We start from the raw sequence: 23,982 nt of genomic DNA on the forward strand, positions 1-23,982 counted from the left end.
GGATTGCAGCCACTGTCTCTTGTCCTCACCCCAGATGGACTATGGGATTTGTAGTGTGAATAGAGCAGTGACCACAAGTAACATGTTACAAACAAACAAAAGTGAGGAGAGAAATGAGAGGCCTGGGAGCTTATGAAGGCTGTTACAAGGAGATAGGAGAACAGAGAAAGAAATGATTTATTGAAAAATAGATTACAGGGTCATGAATGAAGAATGTGCTATTAGCAATAATGATATTAGATGACAGAGTTGAGCCATTATTTGGCTTTGAGCTGCTAGTATCTCAGGGCAAGCAATGCCCTTCGCAGGGTGCAGTAGCGTGCGTCTGTAATCCCAGCTCCTTTGCTGGCAAAGACTATCAGATTGCTTGAGTCCAGGAGTTCTTGGGAGCCTGGGGCTACCAGGTTGTTCTAAGAAGGGGTGAACCAGCCCAGATGAAAACTCAGTTCTTTTCATTGATAGGAAATTCCTGGAAGAAAATTGCAAGACACCTACATATAACTAATAAAATATGGAGGTTACCATTCCTAGCTTCTGTTCTGCAAATGCTGGTTCAGAGATGTCTATCAGGGAGGACAGTTTGTAGAATGAAGTAAAAAGTAGACATTGAAGAAGCATAACAAGTTGTGCAGTGCAATTATCAAATAAAATATACTCCAAAAAACAGTACCAGGATGCAAAAGAAATGATACTGTGTATGCTTTGTCCATGCACACATTAATATATACTGTGCAACTGCAATCAACTACACCCCACCCCCACCACCACCTTCCCCACCCTATCGCACCTTAATGTGTTGATAGAATTCCCAGTTTTCCATTCATGCTGTACTTTGGCAATATGTTTATTGTAATGTTAATAAAGCAATTGCAATTAGCAATATTGACTCTAGATGGCAGAGTTTTGTAATCATTTGGTATTGAAGTTTTAGTATCTCTTTGTAAACCTCTTCCATCACTGGGTGTTGTGGCGTGCGTCTGTAATCCCAGCTACTTGGGAGGCTGAGGCTGTTGGATTGCTTGAGTCCAGGAGTTCTGTGCTATGTTGAGTGGGTGTCCACACTAAGGTTGGTATCAATATGGTGGCTCTAGGGGACCCTGGGGCTACCAGGTTGTCCTAAGGAGGGGTGAACCGGCCCAGGTCAGAAATGGAGCAGGTCAAAACCCCCATGCCGATCAGTAGTAGGATTACACCTGTGAATAGCCAGTGTAGAGCAGCCTGGATGATACAGTGGGACACAGCCTTATTTTTTCTTACACCTTTAATGTATCTTTTTTAATATACAGTAAATATATGTCATGGTCCCCCCTCCCTCGCTCCCCCCCCCCTTTCCCTTTGCATGTACCTGCATGTAGCCCACAAAAAGTGGTGTGCTGGGCGCCAGGGAGCTGCCTCCTGCGCCAAGGATCACATCTCTTCTCAGCCGGGCACTGAGGAGTCTGCCGCCCCACTGTGCCTGCGTGTGGATTCTCTACATGCAGGCCACCTAGGTGTCTCCGTGTGCCCCCTTCTCCGTGTCAGTGGTAAAAACGCTAAGTTTCAGAACAATGCAGGACTCCTTCATTAGTTATCACATATTATCAATGCTGCAATCAATTGTAAAAGTCACCAATGTAAAATATTACAAAGAATAACCAAACAAATCAATAAATAAATAGTCCAAGTGGTCAGTTTCAGTCCCAGCGCTTGTAAAGCTGTGTAGGTGAAAAAGTCTGTGTCTCACTGTATTGTCCAGGCTGCACTACACTGGCTACATCTCAAGAATTCTGGGATGAATTCTCGGATCGCTGTTGCTTCATGCATTACTATGTAATATGGGGTCAGTTTTATTTTGTGATTTTTTTTCAATGCAACTAAAAGATGATCTAATGTTACAGAAATCTTCAATATATCATATTTACTGTATATTAAAAAAAGATACATTAAAGGTGTAAAATAAGAAAGACTGTGTCCCACTGTATCATCCAGGCTGCTCTACACTGGCTATTCACAGGTGCAATCCCACTACTGATTGGCACAGGGGTTTTGACCTGCTCCATTTCTGACCTGGGCCGGATCACCCCTCCTTAGGACAACCTGGTAGCCCCAGGTTCCCCTAGAGCCACCATATTGATACCAACCTTAGTGTGGACACCCACTCAACATAGCACAGAGTAGACCAGAACTCCTGGACTCAAGCAATCCAACAGCCTCAGCCTCCCAAGTAACTGGGATTACAGACGCGTGCCACTGCGCCCGGCGATGGAAACAGTTTACAAAGAGATACTAAAACTTCAATACCAAATGATGACAAATCTCTGCCATCTAGAGTCAATATTGCTAATTGCAATCTGGGAATTCTATCAACACATTAAGGTGCAATAGGGTGGGGAAGGTGGTGGTGGGGGTGGGGTGTAGTTGATTGCAGTCGCACAATATATATTAATGTGTGCATGGACAAAGCATACAAAGTATCATTTCTTTTGCATCCTGGTACTGTTTTTTGGCGTCTGCCCTTATACGATAATTGCACCGCACAACTTGTTATTCTTCTTCAATGCTTAATTTTTTTGTTTTTTACTGTAACCCCCTGTTTTAGTCCACACCCTTCAAAAAATTAAGACATAACTATTTTCTGCCATATAGTCTAGCACTTCTTTATCATTCTACAAACTGTCCTCCCTGATAGACATTTCTGAACCAGCATTTGCAGAACAGAAGCTAGGAATGGTAAGCTCCATATTTCCTAAGGCTAGGTTTCTGCAGTACTGCTTTCGTCCTCAAAATTGTACGTTTACTGCAAATAAAAAAAGTATCACGGACAGTACTCAATTGTTTTTGTCGCAATTGCACTAATACGGCTACAATCACCTCAGTTTTCCATTCATGCTGTACTTTGAGAATATGTTTATTGTAATGTTAATAAAACAATTGCAATTAGCAATATTGACTCTAGATGGGAGAGTTTTGTCATCATTTGGTATTGACGTTTTAGTATGTCTTTGTAAGCAGTTTTCTTTGCTGGGCGCAGTGGCGTGCGTCTGTAATCCCAGCTACTTGGGAGGCTGAGGCTGTTGGATTGCTTGAGTCCAGGAGTTCTGGTCTACTCTGTGCTATGTTGAGTGGGTGTCCACACTAAGGTTGGTATCAATATGGTGGCTCTAGGGGAGCCTGGGGCTACCAGGTTGTTCTAAGGAGGGGTGAACCGGCCCAGGTCAGAAATGGAGCAGGTCAAAACCCCCGTGCCGATCAGTAGTGGGATTGCACCTGTGAATAGCCAGTGTAGAGCAGCCTGGATGATACAGCAGGACACAGTCTTTTATTTACACCTTTAATGAATCTTTTTTTTAATATACAGTAAATATGATATATTGAAGATTTCTATAACATTAGGTCACCATTTAAATGCATCTAACTAGTACCAATCAGAGTGCCAAAGCATTGGTGAGATGTTTTGTGTGCATAGGTGGCCCCCGCCATCACAATATTGGATAACCCTCTGCTACATATTTGTATGAATGTAGCTTTGTGCTTACAACTGTTTTTAAATTAAAGGAAAACTTTCCTTAGTTTAGGTTCACACCTATGCATTTTCTGATGCATTTTGCAGAAACACACAGCATTCCATTTAACATGATTTCCTATGGGACAGGTTCACATCAACGCATTTTCACCCGATGCGAATTTTGGAAATGGTCTGATACTTTTTTCATTGGAGATGCTGCAGAAAGTATGTAGTGCATTTTTTATGTATTTTGCGTTTTAATCTGCCCAGCAACAAGTTGGGGGGAAAAAAATTCAAAACGCATAAAAAAGCATGTGCAAAAATGCAAAAAACATCACAAGAAACACTGTAGAAATAGATCAAACACCAACTGCATAGGTGTGAACCTAGCCTTAGGAAATATGGAGGTTACCATTCCTAGCTTCTGTTCTGCAAATGCTGGTTCAGAGATGTCTATCAGGGAGGACAGTTTGTAGAATGATAAAGAAGTGTTAGACTATGTGGCAGAAAATAGTTATGGCTTAATTTTTTGAAGGGTGTGGACTAAAACAGGGGGTTACAGTACAAAAAAAATGAGGCATTGAAGAAGCATAACAAGTTGTGCGGTGCAATTATCGATTAAGGCAGATGCCAAAAAACAGTACCAGGATGCAAAAGAAATGATACTGTGTATGCTTTGTCCATGCACACATTAATATATACTGTGCAACCGCAATCATCTACACCCCACCCCCCACCACCACCTTCCCCACCCTATCGCACCTTAATGTGTTGATAGAATTCCCAGTTTCCCATTCATGCTGTACTTTGGCAATATGTTTATTGTAATGTTAATAAAGCAATTGCAATTAGCAATATTGACTCTAGATGGCAGAGTTTTGTCATCATTTGGTGTTGAAGTTTTAGTATCTCTTTGTAAACTGTTTCCATCGCCGGGCGCAGTGGCGTGCGTCTGTAATCCCAGCTACTTGGGAGGCTGAGGCTGTTGGATTGCTTGAGTCCGGGAGTTTTGGTCTACTCTGTGCTATGTTGAGTGGGTGTCCACACTAAGGTTGGTATCAATATGGTGGCTCTAGGGGAGCCTGGGGCTACCAGGTTGTCCTAAGGAGGGGTGAACCGGCCCAGGTCAGAAATGGAGCAGGTCAAAACCCCCATGCCGATCAGTAGAGGGATTGCACCTGTGAATAGCCAGTGTAGAGCAGCCTGGATGATACAGTAGGACACAGCCTTTTTTTTTTTACAACTTTAATGTATCTTTTTTTAATATACAGTAAATATGATATATTGAAGATTTCTGTAACATTAGGTCATCTTTTAGATGCATTTAAAAAGCACAAAATAAGACAGACCCCATATTACATAGTAATGCATGATGGAACAGCGATCCGAGAATTTATCCCAGAATTCTTGAGATGTAGCCAGTGTAGTGCAGCCTGGACAATACAGTGAGACACAGACTTTTTCACCTACACAGCTTTACAACCGCTGGGACTGAAACTGACCACTTAGACTATTTATTTATTGATTTTTTTGATTATTCTTTGTAATATTTTACATTGGTGACTTTTACAATTGATTGCAGCATTGATAATCTGTGATAACTAATGAAGTGGTCCTGCATTATTCTTAAACTTAGCATTTTTACCACTGTGATGTGATCTCTGTAATACTTGAATATTATTTTGAAGATCCATGGTGTGCTGGCGATATATTCTTTGATTGTGTTGCTCTCAGTCTCCTTCAAATCTCCAAATTCCTTTTTCTTGCTGCTGTGATCCCACTTCCTGCTAGAAGGTGGCTACGTTCTTTCTCCATGGTCCCACTGTATGTAGGAATGCAGCCACTGTCTCTTGTCCAGTTGTCAGCTCCCAGGCCTCTTATTTCCCTGCTCACTTCCATTTGTTTGGAACATGTTACTTGTGGTCACTGCTCTATTCACAACACAAATCCCATAGTCCATAGTACCAGGTGAACGGTGTAGGAATTACAACAGTTTGCATATGTGCCTCCCACTTGTTAAGGAACCAAAAGTAATGGGACAATTGACTTCTCAGCTGTTCCATGGCCAGGTGTGTGCTATTCCCTCATTATCGCAATTACAATGAGCAGATAAAAGGTCCAGAGTTCACTTCAAGTGTGCTATTTGCATTTGGAATCTGTTGCTGTCAACTCTCAAGATGAGATCCAAAGAGCTGTCACTATCAGTGAAGCAAGCCATCATTGGGCTGAAAAAACAAAACAAAACCCATCAGAGAGATAGCAAAAACATTAGGCGTGGCCAAAACAACTGTTTGGAACATTCTTAAAAAGAAGGAACGCACCGGTGAGCTCAGCAACACCAAAAGACCCGGAAGACCACGTAAAACAACTGTGGTGGATGATCGAAGAATTCTTTCCCTGGTGAAGAAAACACCCTTCACAACAGTTGGCCAGATCAAGAACACTCTCCAGGAGGTAGGTGTATGTGTATCAAAGTCAACAATCAAGAGAAGACTTCACCAGAGTGAATACAGAGGGTTCACCACAAGATGTAAACCATTGGTGAGCCTCAAAAACAGGAAGGCCAGATTAGAGTTTGCCAAACGACATCTAAAAAAGCCTTCACAGTTCTGGAACAACATCCTATGGACAGATGAGACCAAGATCAACTTGTACCAGAGTGATGGGAAGAGAAGAGTATGGAGAAGGAAAGGAACTGCTCATGATCCTAAGCATACCACCTCATCAGTGAAGCATGGTGGTGGTAGTGTCATGGCGTGGGCATGTATGGCTGCCAATGGAACTGGTTCTCTTGTATTTATTGATGATGTGACTGCTGACAAAAGCAGCCGGATGAATTCTGAAGTGTTTCGGGCAATATTATCTGCTCATATTCAGCCAAATGCTTCAGAACTCATTGGACGCCGCTTCACAGTGCAGATGGACAATGACCCAAAGCATACTGCAAGAGCAACCAAAGAGTTTTTTAAGGGAAAGAAGTGGAATCTTATGTAATGACCAGGTCAATCACCTGACCTGAATCTGATTGAGCATGCATTTCACTTGCTGAAGACAAAACTGAAGGGAAAATGCCCCAAGAACAAGCAGGAACTGAAGACAGTTGCAGTAGAGGCCTGGCAGAGCATCACCAGAGATGAAACCCAGCGTCTGGTGATGTCTATGCATTCCAGACTTCAGGCTGTAATTGACTGCAAAGGATTTGCAACCAAGTATTAAAAAGTGAAAGTTTGATTTATGATTATTATTCTGTCCCATTACTTTTGGTCCCTTAACAAGTGGGAGGCACATATGCAAACTGTTGTAATTCCTACACCGTTCACCTGATTTGGATGTAAATACCCTCAAATTAAAGCTGACAGTTTGCAGTTAAAGCACATCTTGTTCGTTTCATTTCAAATCCATTGTGGTGGTGTATAGAGCCAAAAATGTTAGAATTGTGTCAATGTCCCAATATTTCTGGACCTGACTGTATGTAGTGCATTTTTGATGCATTTTGTGTTTTAATCTGCCCAGCAACAAGTTGGGGAAAAAACACAAAATGCATCAAAAACGCATATGAAAAAATTCAATAAACTCCTCAAGAAGCACTGCAGAAATGCATCAAACGCCAACTGCATAGGTGTGAACCTAGCCTTAGGAAATATGGAGGTTACCATTTCTAGCTTCTGTTCTGCAAATGCTGGTTCAGAGATGTCTATCAGGGAGGACAGTTTGTAGAATGATAAACAATTTCTAGACTATGTGGCAGAAAATAGTTAATTTTTTGAAGGGTGTGGACTAAAACAGGGGGTTACAGTACAAAAATAATAAGAAAAAAGGAGGCATTGAAGAAGCATAACAAGTTGTGCGGTGCAATTATCGTATAAGGGCAGACGCCAAAAAACAGTACCAGGATGCAAAAGAAATGACACTGTGTATCCTTTGTCCATGCACACATTAATATATACTGTGCAACCGCAATCAACTACACCCCACCCTCCCCCACCCTATCGCACCTTAATGTGTTGATAGAATTCCCAGTTTTCTATTCATGCTGTACTTTGGCAATATGTTTATTGTAATTTCCTAGACTGTAAGCTCGAAAGAGCAGGGCCCTCGATCCCCTCGTGTATCGCATTGTATTGTTACTGTACTGTCGCATGTTCTGTCCCCCTTTGTAATGTACAGCGCTGAGTGAACTGTTGGCGCTTTATAAATACTGTATATTAATAATAATAATGTTAATAAAACAATTGCAATTAGAAATATTGACTCTAGATGGCAGAGTTTTGTCATCATTTGGTATTGAAGATTTAGTATCTCTTTGTAAACTGTTCCCATCGCCGGGCTTGGTGACGTGCGTCTGTAATCCCAGCTACTGGGGAGGCTGAGGCTGTTGGTATTGCTTGAGTCCAGGAGTTCTGGTCTACTCTGTGCTATGTTGAGTGGGTGTCCACACTAAGGTTGGTATCAATATGGCGGCTCTAGGGGAGCCTGGGGTTACCAGGTTGTCCTAAGGAGGGGTGAACCGGCCCAGGTCAGAAATGGAGCAGGTCAAAACCCCCATGCCAATCAGTAGTGGGATTGCACCTGTGAATAGCCAGTGTAGAGCAGCCTGGATGATACAGTGGGACACAGCCTTTTTTTTACACCTTTAATGTATCTTTTTTTAATATACAGTAAATATGATATATTGAAGATTTCTATAACATTAGATCATCTTTTAGATGCATTTAAAAATCACAAAATAAAACAGACCCCATATTACATAGTAATGCATGATGGAACAGCGATCCGAGAATTTATCCCAGAATTCTAGAGATGTGGCCAGTGTAGTGCAGCCTGGACAATACAGTAAGACAGACTTTTTCAGCTACACAGCTTTACAACCGCTGGGACTGAAACTGACCACTTAGACTATTTATTTATTTGTTTGGTTATTGTTTGTAATATTTTACATTGGTGACTTTTACAATTGATTGCAGCATTGATAATATGTGATAACTAATGAAGGGGTCCTGCATTATTCTGAAACTTAGCATTTTTACCACTGTGATGTGATCTCTTTAATACTTGAATATTATTTTTGAAGATCCATGGTGTGCTGACGATATATTCTTTGATTGTGTTGCTCTCAGTCTCCTCCAAATCTCCAAATTCCTTATTCTTGCTGCTGTGATCCCACTTCCTGTTAGAAGGTAGCTATGTTCTTTCTCCATGGTCCCACTGTATGTAGGAATGCAGCCACTGTCTCTTGTCCACTTGTCAGCTCCCAGGCCTTTCATTTCCCTGCTCACTTCCATTTGTTTGGTACATGTTAGTTTTGGTCACTGCTCTATTCACAACACAAATCCTATAGTCCATCTGGGGATGGACTATGGGATTTGTGGTGTGAATAGAGCAGTGACCACTAGTAACATGTTCCAATTAAACTGAAGTGAGGAGGGAAATGAGAGGCCTGGGAGCTCACGAAGGGTGTTACAAGTAGGTAGAGTAACTGAGAAAGAAATGATTTGTTGAAAAATAGATTACAGGGTCATTAACTGCTTCCCCGCTGCAGTATAGCAGAAAATCTGCTTGTCAGTTAAAGTAACGCAGTTCTGTATCACAAGAAATGGCCTGGTCAGGAAGGGGCAAAATCCTTTGGAGGGTAAGTGGTGTCCACACCCCAGATGGACTATGGGATTTGTGGTGTGAATAGAGCAGTGACCACAAGTAACATGTTCCAAACAAACGGAAGTGAGGAGGGAAATGAGAGGCCTGGGAGCTCATGAAGGGTGTTACAAGGAGGTAGGAGAACAGAGAAAGAAATTATTTATTGAAAAATAGATTACAGGGTCATGAATGAAGAATGTGCTATTAGCAATAATGATATTAGATGACAGTTGAGCCATTACTTGGCTTTTAGCTGCTAGTATCTCAGGGCAAGCAATGTCCTTTGCCGGGTGTAGTGGCGTGCGTCTGTAATCCCAGCTTCTTTGGTGGCAGGAGGGGTGAACCAACCCAGGTCAAAAACCGGTGCTTTTCATTGATAGGAAATCCCTGGAAGAAAATAGCAAGTCAGCTACATTAGCAGGACATTGTATCAACAATCCAGAGCTACACATTTGTTTCAGCTCCCTGTGAATCCCCTCTACACCCCTCACTTTTAATGTGTTAATAATATTCCTAGTTGTCCATTCATGCTGTACTTTAGTAACATGTTTATTGCAATGCTAATGAATCACTCACAATTACCAATATTTAAACTAGATGGCTGGGCGGAGACATCACTTGGCTTTTGATCTTACAGTGTCTCAGAGCAAGCTGGTTACTTAGGGAGGTGCGGCGGTGGCGTGCGTCTGTAATCCCACCTATTTGGGAGGCTGAGGCTGTCGGATTGCTGGAGTTCTGGTCTACTCTTTGCTATGTTAAGCCTGGGGCTACCAGGATGTCTTAAGGAGGGGGGATCCAGCCCAGGTTGGAAACAGAGCCATTCAAAATCCCTGTGCTGATCAGTAGTGGGACTGCACCTGTGAATAGCCATTGTAGAGCAGGGAGAAAACACAGCCATGTCTATTAGTAAAAGCAGCACAGATTACACATTGTCAGGCACACAGATAACCCTTTGATTGCCCCAAGATGTTAACCCTTCCCAGCCAGTGTGATTAGTACAGTGACAGTGTATATATGGGCAGCACAGTGGCTAAATGGTTAGTACTTCTGCTTGGCAGTACTAGGGTCATTGGTTCAAATCCCAACCACAGCATCAGCTGTCTGGAGTTTGCATGTTCTTCCTGTGCCTGCATGGGTTTCCTCCAGGTACTCTGGTTTCCTCCCACACTCCAAAGACATGCTGATAGGTTAATCAGATCCTATCTAAATTGGCCCTAGTATGTGTATGTATGAATGGGCATTGGGGACCTTTGATTGTACACCCCTTGAGGGTTAGGGACTGATGTGAATGTAATATATATGTACAGTGCTGCATAAATTGATTGCACTATATAAGTACCTGAAATAAATAAAATATCTGATTACTGTATCAGTGTCACTGGAGGTGTCAGTTACTTAGTTCCCACCCAGTGTCAGTTAGATCACACATCATGCACTATCACAGTCCCACTATATGTCACTGCCATTACTAGTATAAAATAAAAATTCCAGTATATATACCTTGGTAGTTTGTGGACACTATAACTTTCACACAAACTAATCAATATACACTTATTAGGATTTTTTTTTTACTCAAGACGTAGCAGAATACATTTAGACCTAAATTTATGAAGAAATTTTACCTTTTTATTTTTTTGTTATTGGATAAGTTTTATAACAGACAGTAAAAAATATTGTTTTTTTTCCAACATTCATATATATATATAATATATATATATATATATATATATATGTGTGTGTATATAAATATATGTGTGTGTGTGTGTATATATATATATATATATATATATATATATATATATATATACAGTGAAGGAAATAAGTATTTGATCCCCTGCTGATTCTGATGTTTGCCCACTCACAAAGAAATGATCAGTCTAAAAATCGAATGGTAGGTGTATTGTAACACAGAGACAGAATAGCAACAAAAAATTCAAGAGAAATGCATGTCTAACAAATTATGCACTGATTTGCATGTTCATGAGGGAAATAAGTATTTGATCCCCTATCATTCAGCAGGATTTCTGGCTACCAGGTGTCTTTCATACAGGTAACAAGCTGAGATTAGAAGCAGTCTCTTAAAGGGAGTGCTGCTAATCTCATTTTGTTACCTGTATAAAAGACACCTGTCCACAGGAGCAATCAAACAATCAGATTCCAAACTCTCCACCATGGCAAAGACCAAGGAGCTGTCCAAGGATGTCAGGGACAAGATTGTAGAGCTACACAAGTTTGGTAAGATGGTGACAACAGTTGGTGCAATCATTTGCAAATGGAAGAAACACAAAACAACTGTCAGTCTCCCTCGGTCTGGTGCACCATGCAAGATCTCACCTCGTGGAGTGTCAATGATCATGAGAACAGTGAGGAATCATCCCAGAACTACACGTGAGAATCTTGTCAATGATCTCCAGGCAGCTGGGACCACAGTCACCAAGAAAACAATTGGTAACACACTACGCCGACAAGGACTGAAATCCTGCAGTGCCCGCAATATCCCTCTGCTCAAGAAAACACATGTCCAGACCTATCTGAAGTTTGCCACTGAACATCTGAATGATGCAGAGGAGGACTGGTTGAAAGTGTTGTGGTCAGATGAGACCAAAATCGAGCTCTTTGGCATCAACTCAACTCGCCGTGTTTGGAGGAGGAGGAATGCTGCCTATGACCCCAAGAACACCATCCCAAGTGTCAAACATGGTGGTGGAAACATTCTGCTTTGGGGGTGTATTTCTGCTGAGGGGACAGGACAACTGCACCGCATCAAAGGGACGATGGACGGGGCAATGTACCATCAAATCTTGCATGAGAATCTTCTTCCCTCAGCCAGGGCATTGAAAATGGGTCGAGGATGGCTGTTCCAGCATGACAATGACCCAAAACACATGGCCAAGGCAACAAGGAGTGGCTCAAGAAGAAGAACATTAAGGTCCTGGAGTGACCTAGCCAGTCTCCAGACCTCAATCTGATTGAAAATCTGTGGAAGGAGCTGAAAGTTCGAGTTGCCAAACGTCAGCCACCAAACCTTAAAGACTTGGAGAGGATCTGACAAGAGGAGTGGGCCAAAATCCCTCCTGAGGTGTGTGCAAACCTGGTGGACAACTACAGGAAACATCCAACCTCTGTGATTGCCAACAAGGGATTTGCCACCAAATACTAAGTCATGTTTTGTGAAGGGGATCAAATACTTATTTCCCTCATGAACATGCAAATCAGTCATTATTTGTTAGACATGCATTTCTTTTACATTTTTTGTTGCTATTCTGTCTCTTAGTGTAACATTACACCTACCATTCAATTTTTAGACTGATCATTTCTTTGTGAGTGGGCAAACATTCAAAATCAGCCGGGGATCAAATACTTACTTCTTTCACTGAATATATATATAGTGATCAATTGCCACCAAAAGAAAGCTCTATTTGTGTGCAAAATTTGTTCAAATTTCATTTGGGTTACAGTGTTGCCAGTCAAAGTAGAGCACTGCCTTATAACAAAAAACGCCCTGGTCATGAAGGGGTTAAGACCTTTCGGAGCTTAAGTGGTTAATTTGTGGATAATTAACCACTTCCAGTCCGGACACTTTTTCCCCCTTCCTGACCAGGGCAATTTTCAGCTTTCAGCGCTGTCACACTTTGAATGACAATTGTGTGGTCATGCAACACTGTACCCATATGAATTTTTTACCATTTTTTTGGTAAAAAAATAAAAGATAAAACTTTATTTTGGTGGTATTTATTCACCGCTGGGATTTTTATTTTTTTGGCTATGTAAAATGAAAATGTCCAAAAATTTGGAAAAAAATTTTTTTTTCTTATAACATTTTGCAAATAAATAATATTTCATTATAAATCTTGGCCAAAATTTATTCCGTTATCTTTTTAGTAAAAAAAAAAAAAGCCAAATTAGTTTATAACTAAAAATTATAATTTTTAAACATTTTTTTTACATTTTTATATTATTTTTTTTTTTTTTTTTTTTATCCAAAAAAGTTTTTATGTTATTTTGAAATAAGAAAGGCATAACAAGTCATATACGGATACGGAACACAGTCCGCGCATAAACATCTGTCATAATCTCCCGTAGCGCAGACGGGTCATAAGTTGTTTATTTGAAGTATAAATTACCCTGATACAAAAGATCACATTATAGTAAATGAGTGAACTAGACCAATTAAAGCACTGAGTATGATAGGTAGTCTGGAGAGTTATAGTGGATGCTGTTCTAATGAGTAGGGATTACTCAAATAATGGGACTATGAAGCGTGGTACAATATATCATTTGAAATCGTGCAGTTCTTCTGTATCCGTAACCGGGGAATGTATGGTTCTTATTGTGGAAGACAATCATACCTATATGTGAGAGGACACTCTGTCCCTCATAAAAGATGTAGTTACTTGTAGAAAAAAAAGGTGTGAAGAAAAGTAGGAAGGGAAAAGAAGGGGAGGGAGGGAGAAAAAAAAAAAAAAAAAAAAAAAAAAAAGGGGGGGGGGGGTGGATCAAATAGTAAATATTGGTTGTCAATCCATCGTATCATGGAGCATTATTTATGGTAACTTAGCGTATACCTTTATGTAAGATATAGTCCGGGTAGATTCAGTCTATGGAGCAATTCTAGAGGTGAGAGCTCAAAAGGTTTTTGTGTTCTTGGATCCTGTCTTATTCATTCATAGAAAGACGATAAGTACTGGTGGTTTGAAAATGTTTCCAACACGCCCAAGTCTTCCTGAATCTCTCGGGGTGTTCTTTTGTCACTGAAATCAGCTCCTCCATCTCCGCAATCCTGATGACCCTAATAAACCACTCCCGCACAGTGGGAACTTGTTTTGATCGCCAGTGAACAGGGACACATTGTTTTGCCGCGTTTATCATGTGTAAGGCAAGAGACTTATGATAAGTCCGAAAAGGAAGTGAGGAATGATGGAGTAAAAATTGTGCAGGGGTGAAGTCTAGATTGTACGTGGTTATTTGTGAGATTAAGTCTCGCACTTTTCTCCAAAAGGGCAGTAGTAGCGGACAGTCCCACCATATATGTAGGAGTGTACCCTTTGCCTGTTGACACCTCCAGCACAAATCCGGGACATCAGGATCAAATCTATGAAGCAAGGACGGCACTCTGTACCATCTAGAATATAATTTATAATTGTTTTCTTGTGTGGAGACACATATGGAACCTTTATGCATATGGTCATAGATGTGATCCCAATCTTCCGGTGACAATGGCAGTTGTAAGTCGAGTGACCAAGCCTCACATGCCTTTCGAGGTTGAGACATATTGGCGGTGTCCAGATATGAATAGAGCTTGGATATAACCTGTCTCTGGGGGACGTCCGTAAAACAAAGTTTCTCATACGGAGTAAGTGGCCTTGAATAGACATTTTTATATTATTATTTATTTTATTTATTTATTTTTTTACTTACTGTCACCCTAGCAGTACAGTGTCACCATGGTGCCACTGTACTACTTTTGGGGGGTGATGAAGATTTTTTTTTTTACACTGATTGCTTTTACACCCATATAAGATGTAAAAGCAATCTCTTTCTCTGTCTGCCTTCTTGCAGCCATTGAGAACTACTGAGTGACCTGTGATTGGTCACGTCTTGTCACATGGTACAAGGCTGTTGTGAATAGCCCTGTACCATGTGACCTCTGTGGTCATTCACAGATTTCACACGTAGTAAGCAATGATGTCACAAGTGACATCTTGCTTACTACTTTGCATGTGATCACTGATTGGCCAATCGGTGATCACATGATCTGGACCTTGCACAGAGGTCCCGTGCGGCGATCGGTGTTTCACTGTGTCCGGAGGACACAGTGGGCACCGGATCGCGGTGTTGCGCGCTCCCAGGGAGCGCGCACAAGCAGGGTGCGGGGAGGCCATTTATAAACTGCCAGCCGACCCTGCAGTGCCACCTTCCGGCCGTTTATATACAACAGCCGGATGGGAGGTAGTTAAGGCACTTCCTGTTTTGGAGTGACATTGCTCTGTGGTTAATAAAGCCCACTTCACAGATGATTGTATCCCTTACCCTCCGTTCACATCAAGCCCGACTTTGAAATTGTGTGACTTACAGGGAAGTTTTATGATTTCAAAGTCGGGGGACATGTCGATTTCAGGTGTGATTTGCAAGACATCCGATACAGATGTCTATGCAAATCGCACCAAAAGTAGTGCATGTACTTACTTTTGAAATCGGTGCGGCTCCGACCAAGTTGGAACCGCCCTGATGTGACCGCTCCAATAGGGTGTGACTTGGCATACGATTTGCAAGTCGCAGGGCATGCAAATCACACGCCAAGTCGCATCCATTGCAGGGGTGGACTGACAACTCATGGGGCCCCCGGGCAATAGGGGATCATGGGGCCCCTGTGTCCTTACCCAAACTCAAAAAGCCTATGAAAAAGGTACCAGGGGCCTCTCATGGGGCCCCCTACTGACCCCGGGCCCTCGGGCAGTGCCCCAGCTTCCAAATGGTCAGTCCGCCCCTGTTGCCACGGCTTATACTGTATATTGTTCATCATTACAGGATTCTCTGGGCGCAGCACTGACATCTGCTGGACAAAAAGTAAACCTAATGCCTGCACGCCGTTCAGCCTACCACCACTAGAGGCCGCACAGTTTTTCTGAACGCTGTACAGGATTGGTCCGTGTGGCTCACCGTACCATGTGATACAGGAAGTGTATGGCTGCCTGTAGTGAGGGCAGAAGTGGGTGCTGGCAACATGAAGAACAGATTCAACACCATAGATATCCGGGCTGTGCTCTCAGAGCTGCAGGACAGGTGACCAGGAGGAGGGCTGTGCTGGGGGGAGGGGGTCACAGTAGCCTTGCTAGTGGACTACAAGTCCCAGCTTACCCTGCCTGCTTCTATACCAGCTGGAGAGCTGCAGGGTGGTGGTGTGCAGTGCTGAGCATCCATATGAATGGGGTGTTATTTCTGACCCTGTGTGTTGTCTCTTCATTCCTCAGTCTGCTGGGCATGCGAGTGAACAATGTCTATGATGTGGATAACAAGACGTACCTCATCCGCCTGCAAAAGTAAGAGGAGACGACTTTCCCGGCATTGGTGTCTATGACCTCTGTGTGCATCAGCGACTGGCAGTACAAGATAGTGGGCCCTCAGTCACAGGGGCCCTGGGCACAGAAACTATCCATAACGAGAGCAGTGCCCCACCCTGGTGTAGTATAAATGGGGTTTATTAAAGCAAACCTCTTCCTTCGTTAACAAGAATTCACATCAGTATGCCTCTCTGCTTGCGAATGTGAAACCATCTGGTGCTGGTTTTTGTTTGTTTGTTTGTTTGTTTGTTTGTTTTAGCCCTAGTTCACACTGAACGCAACTTTGAAATCCTGCTATTATCACTTGAAGTAGCGGGATTTCAAAGCCGCAGATCAGTGCGATTTGTACCTGCGATGTCACTACGGCTTGTAACTTCATTTAACAGAAGTGAATGCAAGTCGTAATGAAACCGGAAAAAAAGTAGTGCAGGAACAATTTTTAAATTATAGGTAGTCTGGCTGAAAAAAGACTAAAGTTCATCCAGTTCAACCACAAAAAAAAAGTTAATCCAGAGGAAGGCAAAAAAACCCTTAGTAAAGCATGATGCAATTTGCTCCTGCAGGGGAAACAAATTCCTTCCTAAACCCCCCCGAGAGGCAATCGGATGTTCCCTGAATCAACTTTATCTATAAATGTAATTGCGCTACTTCAGATTGGACTGATTAAAATGGTGCCATGAAAATACATTTGTAAATCATATGTCGCACCGGTGTGAACCAGGGCTTAACCACTTGCCCTCCAGAGGATTTATTTCCCCCCTTTCCTGAGCAGACCATTTTTTACAATTTCTGTCATGGAGTTACTTTAACTGACAATTGCGTGGTCATGCAACACTGCACCCAAATGAAATTTAAAAACTTTTTTTTTTATAAAAAAAAGACCAACAATTCTGAGAAAGAAACAATATTTTTTACTGTTTGCTATTAAACATGTGCAGTAAAACAATTTTAAAAATCAAATTTTGTCTTAAATTAGGCCAAAATGTATTCTGCTTCATGTCTTTGCTAAAAATCCCAATACGTGTAAATGAATTGGTTTACGTGAAAAAGTTATAGTGTTTAAAAATGGTGGTATATATACTGGAATTTGTTTTTTCTTTTTTTTTACTAGTAATGGTGGTGATCAGCAACTTATAGCTGGGCTGTGGTGGGCATTCTGACACTGGGGGGAACTGACTTGGTGTCACTGGTATCCCCAGTGACACCAATACAGTGATCAGTGCTAATGGCACTGGGCAGGAAGGGGTTACAGAGTGAATAAAGTACTACTGATAACCAGCAATTGTCAGAGGACGGATCAGCACTGATGAGCAGTGCCACCCACCTGTGCCCACCAGTGCCTAGTAGTGCCACCCATCAGCGCCCAGCACTGCTGCCAGTCAGTGTTGCCTATCAGTGCCACCTGCCATGTGTCACTATATATTCAATCTGTTCTCTAACAGTTCTTTTCCTTTGCCACAGTCTTAACTGGATATTTACTTTTGACAGGCCAGAGTTGAAAGCCATACTTCTGGTGGAATCCGGGATCAGAATTCACACCACAGAGTTTGAATGGCCCAAGAATATGATGCCATCTGGGTTTGCAATGAAGGTTTGAAGGAAATCATTAACAATCTCACTCACAACATAAAACCAGTCAGATTCTTTTGAAGCTGGCCACTAGTGTCCCAGTCTTATTGTACAAACCCCTTTGGAATAGCTGTGTAGTACATAGTAGGCTCTCAGAATACATAGATGTAGTAATAATTAGAGTAGTTGTAAACTCAAATATAAAAAAAAAAATACTTTTTGCCATGAATGAATAAATTTTAATGTAAACATACATACAGCTGTGAGTGTACCTCAGAAAAATGCTCCCTTCACTTGCGTCAGTCCTGCAAAAACTGCTGGCCTGTGGGCGTGGCTTAGGACCAGAGAATAGTTGGCAGAGATGTGATGTCACACAATCTCTCAGTTATACACACCTCCAACCTCGGCTCAAGAACGTGCACAGCTATCTGACATCTCTATACCTGCGAACATGTCTCCTGAGTGCACTCGGGAATACATTGGTGCCAGTGACTATGTCAGCTCTCCTTACAGCACAGGATCTGTGCTAATCAGGAGAAAGCTGATAGGAAGGGGTTAATATGAAAAATCCTACGAATACTGCAGCCTACAGTAGCAATGTGGACCAGGAAACATTCTCATGTAAAACTCTGTAAACAGCAATTCACAAGCTAGGTGCTGTGACTAGAGCAGAACAATAATCGGCTGTCAGCAGACTTACCTAGATAACTACAGCATTACTAAAGTGATGCCGATCTATGTCATAAATCACTGGTTCTCAATCTTGTGAAGGCAGAGACCACCAGGGAGAGGACACAGGCTTCCCCGCCCCTTTGCAGTGTATTACATGGAGGCTCATGCTGGTCTTGTCTTCAGCACAGCCTGTCGCTCACAGGAGAAGGGGAGTGGCGACACCATTTTTCTGCTTGTGTTGGATTTATTCTGTTCAGAAGAGCAGGGAGGATTTCTGAAGAAGGGGATTGCTTCAAGATTCCAAACTAAGCTCAACTGCTTAGTAAATGTAAAATGTATTTAACTGTAGGATTAGATTGATTTGTGTATTTTAGGTTTAGAACCACTTTAAAGTCAAACGATTGAAGCCAATTTGGAATTGGAATGATGTTTATTTCCTGCTTGACACTTGACATAGTATGCAAAACGTGCAGGACCTGCAAACTATTCTGCTGAAATGGTTCACGGCTCACAGAGAGCGGCATACTTTGGCATTTTGGCTATGGGTGCTCTTGTCTCCGCACTGGTAGCAGCTCTTTTCTAAAGGTAGCCATGAAGAAAGCAATTGACTGTTGTCTGGCATGACCGCTAGAGTGGTCTACAGATTACTATTGTACTCTGGTTATATTTTATTTGTTTTCCTGCAGTGTTTTATGCTGTTGGAAACCAGAATTTGAGAAAAGAGGAGGGACAGCAACTGAACATTTAAGAGTCCCTGTCAGTGCCCTGCACAGGTCTTTCTTCATTGTTATGGTTTTTGGTGCTTGGCTCTTCTAAAAACAACTAATAATAATAAATAAATAATATTAAAAGCTCAGTGGACTGTGTGGTCTTTTTCTGCCACCACCGTTTATGTTTCGCACCAGCTCCACTAGTATTATTTGACTTGATTATTTGTTGAGCAGTTTTTTTAGATAATGCCTTAGGCCATCCAGGGATAGCCTTTGGCATTCAGGCCATGTGGGGTTTGAAGTACATGGGTCACTGCTATAAAATTATCCATTTGATAGGAAGGGACTAAAAATGGGCACCTAGGAGTCTCCAAACCCATGGCACTCTATATGCAAATTCCGACTTTATGGTTTGAAAGTCGGACCCGCGCCGCATGTCCCTAGTGCCAGTTTGTTAGCAAGTGAGCCACAATAGAACAGCAATTTGTTTTTATTTCTTGGGGAAATGCCAGTGCTTGGTACTGACTCCCAGCAGTCCTCATTGCATTGGGGAGGGGCAGAACAATCACAGGGAACACTGAAAATATCCTTACTTTAATTTCCATCTAATGTTCTCCAAACTACTCAAGGGACCCTCTAGGACACCTCAGTTAACAAGAGAGCCGCCTCTAAAAGTTGGATCTTGATTTTGATTTTCTCTTGCCCTGGGGTGCAGTACTCCACCTACAAATATCTTGCTGAATGGGATATTGAACTGACATGATAACTTGACTTTAGCCCTTAGTCTGCTTTTCTGTCTCTCCAGTGCAGGAAGCATTTGCGTTCCAGACGTCTGGTCAGCATTAAGCAGCTTGGTGTGGACAGGATTGTGGATTTCCAGTTTGGCTCCGATGATGCCGCTTACCATCTCATTGTTGAGCTCTATGACAGGGTAAGATACATAGAGCCATCTAAAGAACAAATCTCTAGCCCAGTGGCTGATCTTTGTAGCCATGACTGATATCTTTGTTCTCCTGGTGGAATTATCGGGAGATTTCAAGAAATCAAAGGTCACATTTGATTATGCACTAAGCTTTTTCCAGCATAGACTGACCTCAGGATAATGCTGTTTTTAAAGTAGAACTTCAGGCTAAACAATTGTCTTGCTACAAGAGGTATGTGTTATCTTATTTGAATTTTGGTGTCCTTTGTTTTTGTTTTTTTTTAAGATCTGCGCAATAGTCAAAAATGAAAAAAAAAAAAATCTTGCACGTTGCTTCTCATGTGTTTCGTTTAATAAAGACCGGTCATTGCTGCCCTGTCTCCTTGTGCAGAGTGGCTTCTCGTATCTTCTCCCCTCCTCTAGTTTTCTGCAGGCAGCCTGTAGTGGGTGGGCCTGCTGAATCTTTCTCCTAGTTCTGCTTACTGCACAGGCTGTGTGTAGTACAATGATGATGTCACCCCCTACTTTTACAATGTAATATGTGGGCATCAGGTTCAGACAAAGTGCCAAAGAGCAGTGACTCTCTCCCTCATCACAGGATTTGATTGGAGCCAATGGCTCCCGCTGCTATTAATCTGCCCTGTGAGGAAGGAGAGTCACTGCTCTTTGGCACTTTGTCTGAACCTGATGCCCAGATATTATGTTGTAAAAGTAGGGGGTGACATCATCATTGTACTACACACAGCCTGTGCAGTAAGCAGAACTGGGAGAAAGATCTAGCAGGCTCACCCACTACAGGCTGCCTGCAGAAAACTAGAGGAGGGGAGCAGATATGAGACCAGCCACTCTGCACAAGGAGACAGGGCAGCAACGATCAGTCTTTATTAAACGAAACAAACAAACATTAAATGGAGGTTCATGCTGGTCTTGTCTTCAGCACAGCCACTGCTGAAATACGCTGCACACAGGCAGCACAACTTGGTATCGAGCTTTCTCAGGTGCCCCCATAGCAAGTGTCTTCCTATGTGGGCACTCGCTGAAGAGGAGAAGCCAGGAGCGCCTGCAGGGGACCCCAGAAAAGGAGGATTGGAGCTGCTCTGTGCAAAACCATGGGACCCTTTCTTTGTGGGGGGAGTATAGTGATGCAGAGCAGGTAAGTATATCATGTTTGTTATTTTTAAAAATGAATGTGTACAATCACTTTAAGTATAGACACACTTATATTGAAATCCCTGATTTTGGATTTCCTTTCTTTTGTGTAATTCCAGGGTAACATTGTGCTCACAGACCACGAATATCTCATTCTTAACATCTTGAGATTCCGCACAGATGAAGCTGATGATGTCAAATTTGCAGTTAGAGAACACTATCCTGTTGGCAACGCCAAAGGCCCTGAGCCTCTTGTTACCATAGAGAGGTATGATTCTGCTTGCTATTACACATGATTGCAGTTTATAGTGACGGGGGCAAAAGAACTTGCTAAGTGTAAAACGCCTCCTGCACGAGTGTGGTGGACTAAGGACAAATCCTCACACGTGCCCCCTTATGAGACACCACCCAGGGATGCTGCCCTCTAATGACTGGGGAAGTCCAAAGAGCAACTGCAAAAAACAAACAAAAGAGGGCACACTGACCTAGTGCATTATCCCATGGGTACTTTTATTAGAAATTAATAAAAACCGTACTCACAATCCATGTATGTTCACAGCATATCAAGCCACTAGCTTGTGGCACAGTGGTTAGTCAGACCAGAGTGTTCCAACAACAGAGAGATGCCTTCTGGGATCCATACGAGCTTACGCATTTCATGGGTAATCCCTCTTTTTCGGGGCTTGGAACATGTAAGGAGAGGAGAGAGCAGAGTGAGTAAGTGGGATGAGCTCAATGGTGTGCTGCTCCTTTACTACCCAGTCACAGTCTGGAGACAGAGAGGTGACCTATCTCCATTGTTTAAAGGAGAAGTTTTGGCCCTACTTCTGTGTGAGTCACAGGAGTGCAGTTCGTTCTGCACTCCTGTGACCTGTTTTCAGCCAACAGCAAGCTTTAGCTCACTCATCTGATTTAGGTTCTGGATCCATCTCAAGCCGCTGAGAGCCTGAGCCAGCCGCCCCCACCCACTCCATAGCCCAGAACTTTCAGAAGACTTCATTTCAGGTTTTTGCTCCACTGCTAGTTGAATATGCTTCTACTATTTGTTTATGGCTGTCAGTTACCTTGATGACATTATGCATCACTATACTCCCCCCACACAAAGAAAGGGTGCATTTGGAGGCTTGTTCCAGTGGATTTTTGGCATCCAATAACATTCCTGAAGTACTGTAGTTATGTTGGAATTGTAGGCCAACACCCTACTTCTTAGTCTTTTCAAGTGGAAGGAGGTGTTCAGTGGCTTGGGGTATCACCATTATCTCTATATAACAAGTTTGTTGTGTACAGTAGAGCTTGCTGTTCTTACACAGGGGAGATTGACATGGGTCCATGAATGATAATGTATATCTCAAGGCACTGGGCTTTCTCACATTCATGTACAAGAATGTATATGGTGGAAAGTCACTAAATGTATGTTTTTGTAGCAGATCCTTATGTGCCTATATTCTACATAGGGTGGTGTTTTTATATCTCCACCATAGTTAGCACTTCCGCCTGGCAGTACTAGGGTCGTTGGTTTGAATCCCAGCCACAGCACCACCTGCCTGGAGTTTGCATGTTCTCCCTGTGCCTGCGTAGGTTTTCTCTGGGTACTCCGGTTTCCTCCCACACTCCAAAGACATGATGGTAGGTTAATTGGATCCTCTCTAAATTGGCCCTAGTATGTGTATGTATGAATGTAAGTTAGGGACCTTAGATTGTACACCCCTTGAGGGTTAGGGACTGATGTGATTGTACAATATAAATGTGTAAAAGAGCTGCGTAAAATTGACGGCGCTATATAAGTACCTGAAATTAATAAATAGTTCAGAGCTAGTCATTCCATGTAGGATCTGCTGGGGCTAGTCTTTTTTTCCATTTTGCTGTCAAGTCTTTACCTACAGTGTTCTTCAATTACCCTGTTTCTTTGGCCACACAGACTTTTTAGGGGCATTCATTAGTCATTGGTTGACCAGGGCCTCACTAGAACTGGCTCAATTAGTATGGATATTGATTTTTTTTTTTTTTTTTTTTTTATTCAGTCCATTGTAACTATGGGCTTTCCTGGTATGACTTAGTTTTCCCTTCAGCTAGGTCTCCAACCTTGGTTTTTCTCTGTCGAGAATTTAAAACAACCAATTTCACCGAATCTATGATATTTATGGTCATCTCGAGGGTGGTAAAGGTCTTTGGACTTTCATTGACCCTCCCTAATCTAGTAGGTTCTTGATAATCATCTCATGGGCTGTCCTGGAAGACGATTTGAGAAAACCGGAGTTAGACTTACCGGTAACTCTGTTTCCAGGACAGCTAGATTCCCACCCTTGTGTTATTTTCATTTTAGGCTTTGTTCAGGTTTTTATCCTTTTTGGTTCTTGTTTAAAACTGACCAGTTCAGGAGGTACTATGTGCCTATATCTCATGGGCTGTCCAGAGTTGTCAATAAGCCAGCTCCTTTTTTGTTTTTTTGGTTTTTTTTGAGACATCTGAACTTCTCTTTTAACCGCAGCGAAGAAATGTGAGGTCACCTGATTGTGTTTTTTGTCAAAACTGTTAATTTCTGGACTTAATGAACAAAAATGGAGATCACAGGGTGGCACAGTGGCTTAGTGGTTAGCACTTCCGCCTGGCAGTACTAGGGTCATTGGTTCGAATCCCAACCACAGCACCACCTGCCTGGAGTTTGCATGTTCTCCCTGTGCCTGCGTGGGTTTCCTCTGGGTACTCCGGTTTCCTTCCACACTCAAAAGACATGCTAGTAGGTTAATTGGCTCCTGTCTAAATTGTCCCTAGTATGTGTAT

General features: G+C 42.3%; 1 protein-coding gene and 5 non-coding genes across 6 annotated transcripts in view; 5 read left to right on the forward strand and 1 right to left on the reverse strand.

Moving 5' to 3' along the window:
* The first annotated feature begins 956 nt into the window (after positions 1–956).
* On the forward strand, positions 957–1,247 carry LOC149435659 (signal recognition particle RNA). The gene has a single exon (XR_016308448.1).
* Positions 1,248–1,939: 692 nt separating this feature from the next.
* On the reverse strand, positions 1,940–2,240 carry LOC149435660 (signal recognition particle RNA). Its single transcript, XR_016308413.1, has one exon.
* A 759-nt stretch (positions 2,241–2,999) lies between these two features.
* On the forward strand, positions 3,000–3,300 carry LOC149435661 (signal recognition particle RNA). Its single transcript, XR_016308411.1, has one exon.
* Positions 3,301–4,415: 1,115 nt separating this feature from the next.
* LOC149435662 (signal recognition particle RNA) lies at positions 4,416–4,716 on the forward strand. The gene has a single exon (XR_016308406.1).
* Positions 4,717–7,805: 3,089 nt separating this feature from the next.
* LOC149435663 (signal recognition particle RNA) lies at positions 7,806–8,107 on the forward strand. The gene has a single exon (XR_016308423.1).
* A 7,661-nt stretch (positions 8,108–15,768) lies between these two features.
* Positions 15,769–23,982, forward strand: part of NEMF (nuclear export mediator factor) — a 59,427-nt gene continuing 51,213 nt past the window's right edge. The window contains exons 1-5 of the mRNA XM_089662504.1: positions 15,769–15,901; positions 16,090–16,158; positions 17,668–17,770; positions 19,936–20,061; positions 21,321–21,469. Of these exons, the coding sequence (XP_089518630.1) occupies positions 15,843–15,901; positions 16,090–16,158; positions 17,668–17,770; positions 19,936–20,061; positions 21,321–21,469 (506 nt within the window). The 5' untranslated portion in view covers positions 15,769–15,842. The remainder of the gene's footprint in view (positions 15,902–16,089; positions 16,159–17,667; positions 17,771–19,935; positions 20,062–21,320; positions 21,470–23,982) is intronic.

The sequence above is a fragment of the Staurois parvus genome, unplaced genomic scaffold (genome assembly GCF_062004578.1).
Source record: "Staurois parvus isolate SC_StPar_1 unplaced genomic scaffold, SC_StPar_1.0 ptg001483l, whole genome shotgun sequence".
Lineage (NCBI taxonomy): Eukaryota > Metazoa > Chordata > Amphibia > Anura > Ranidae > Staurois > Staurois parvus.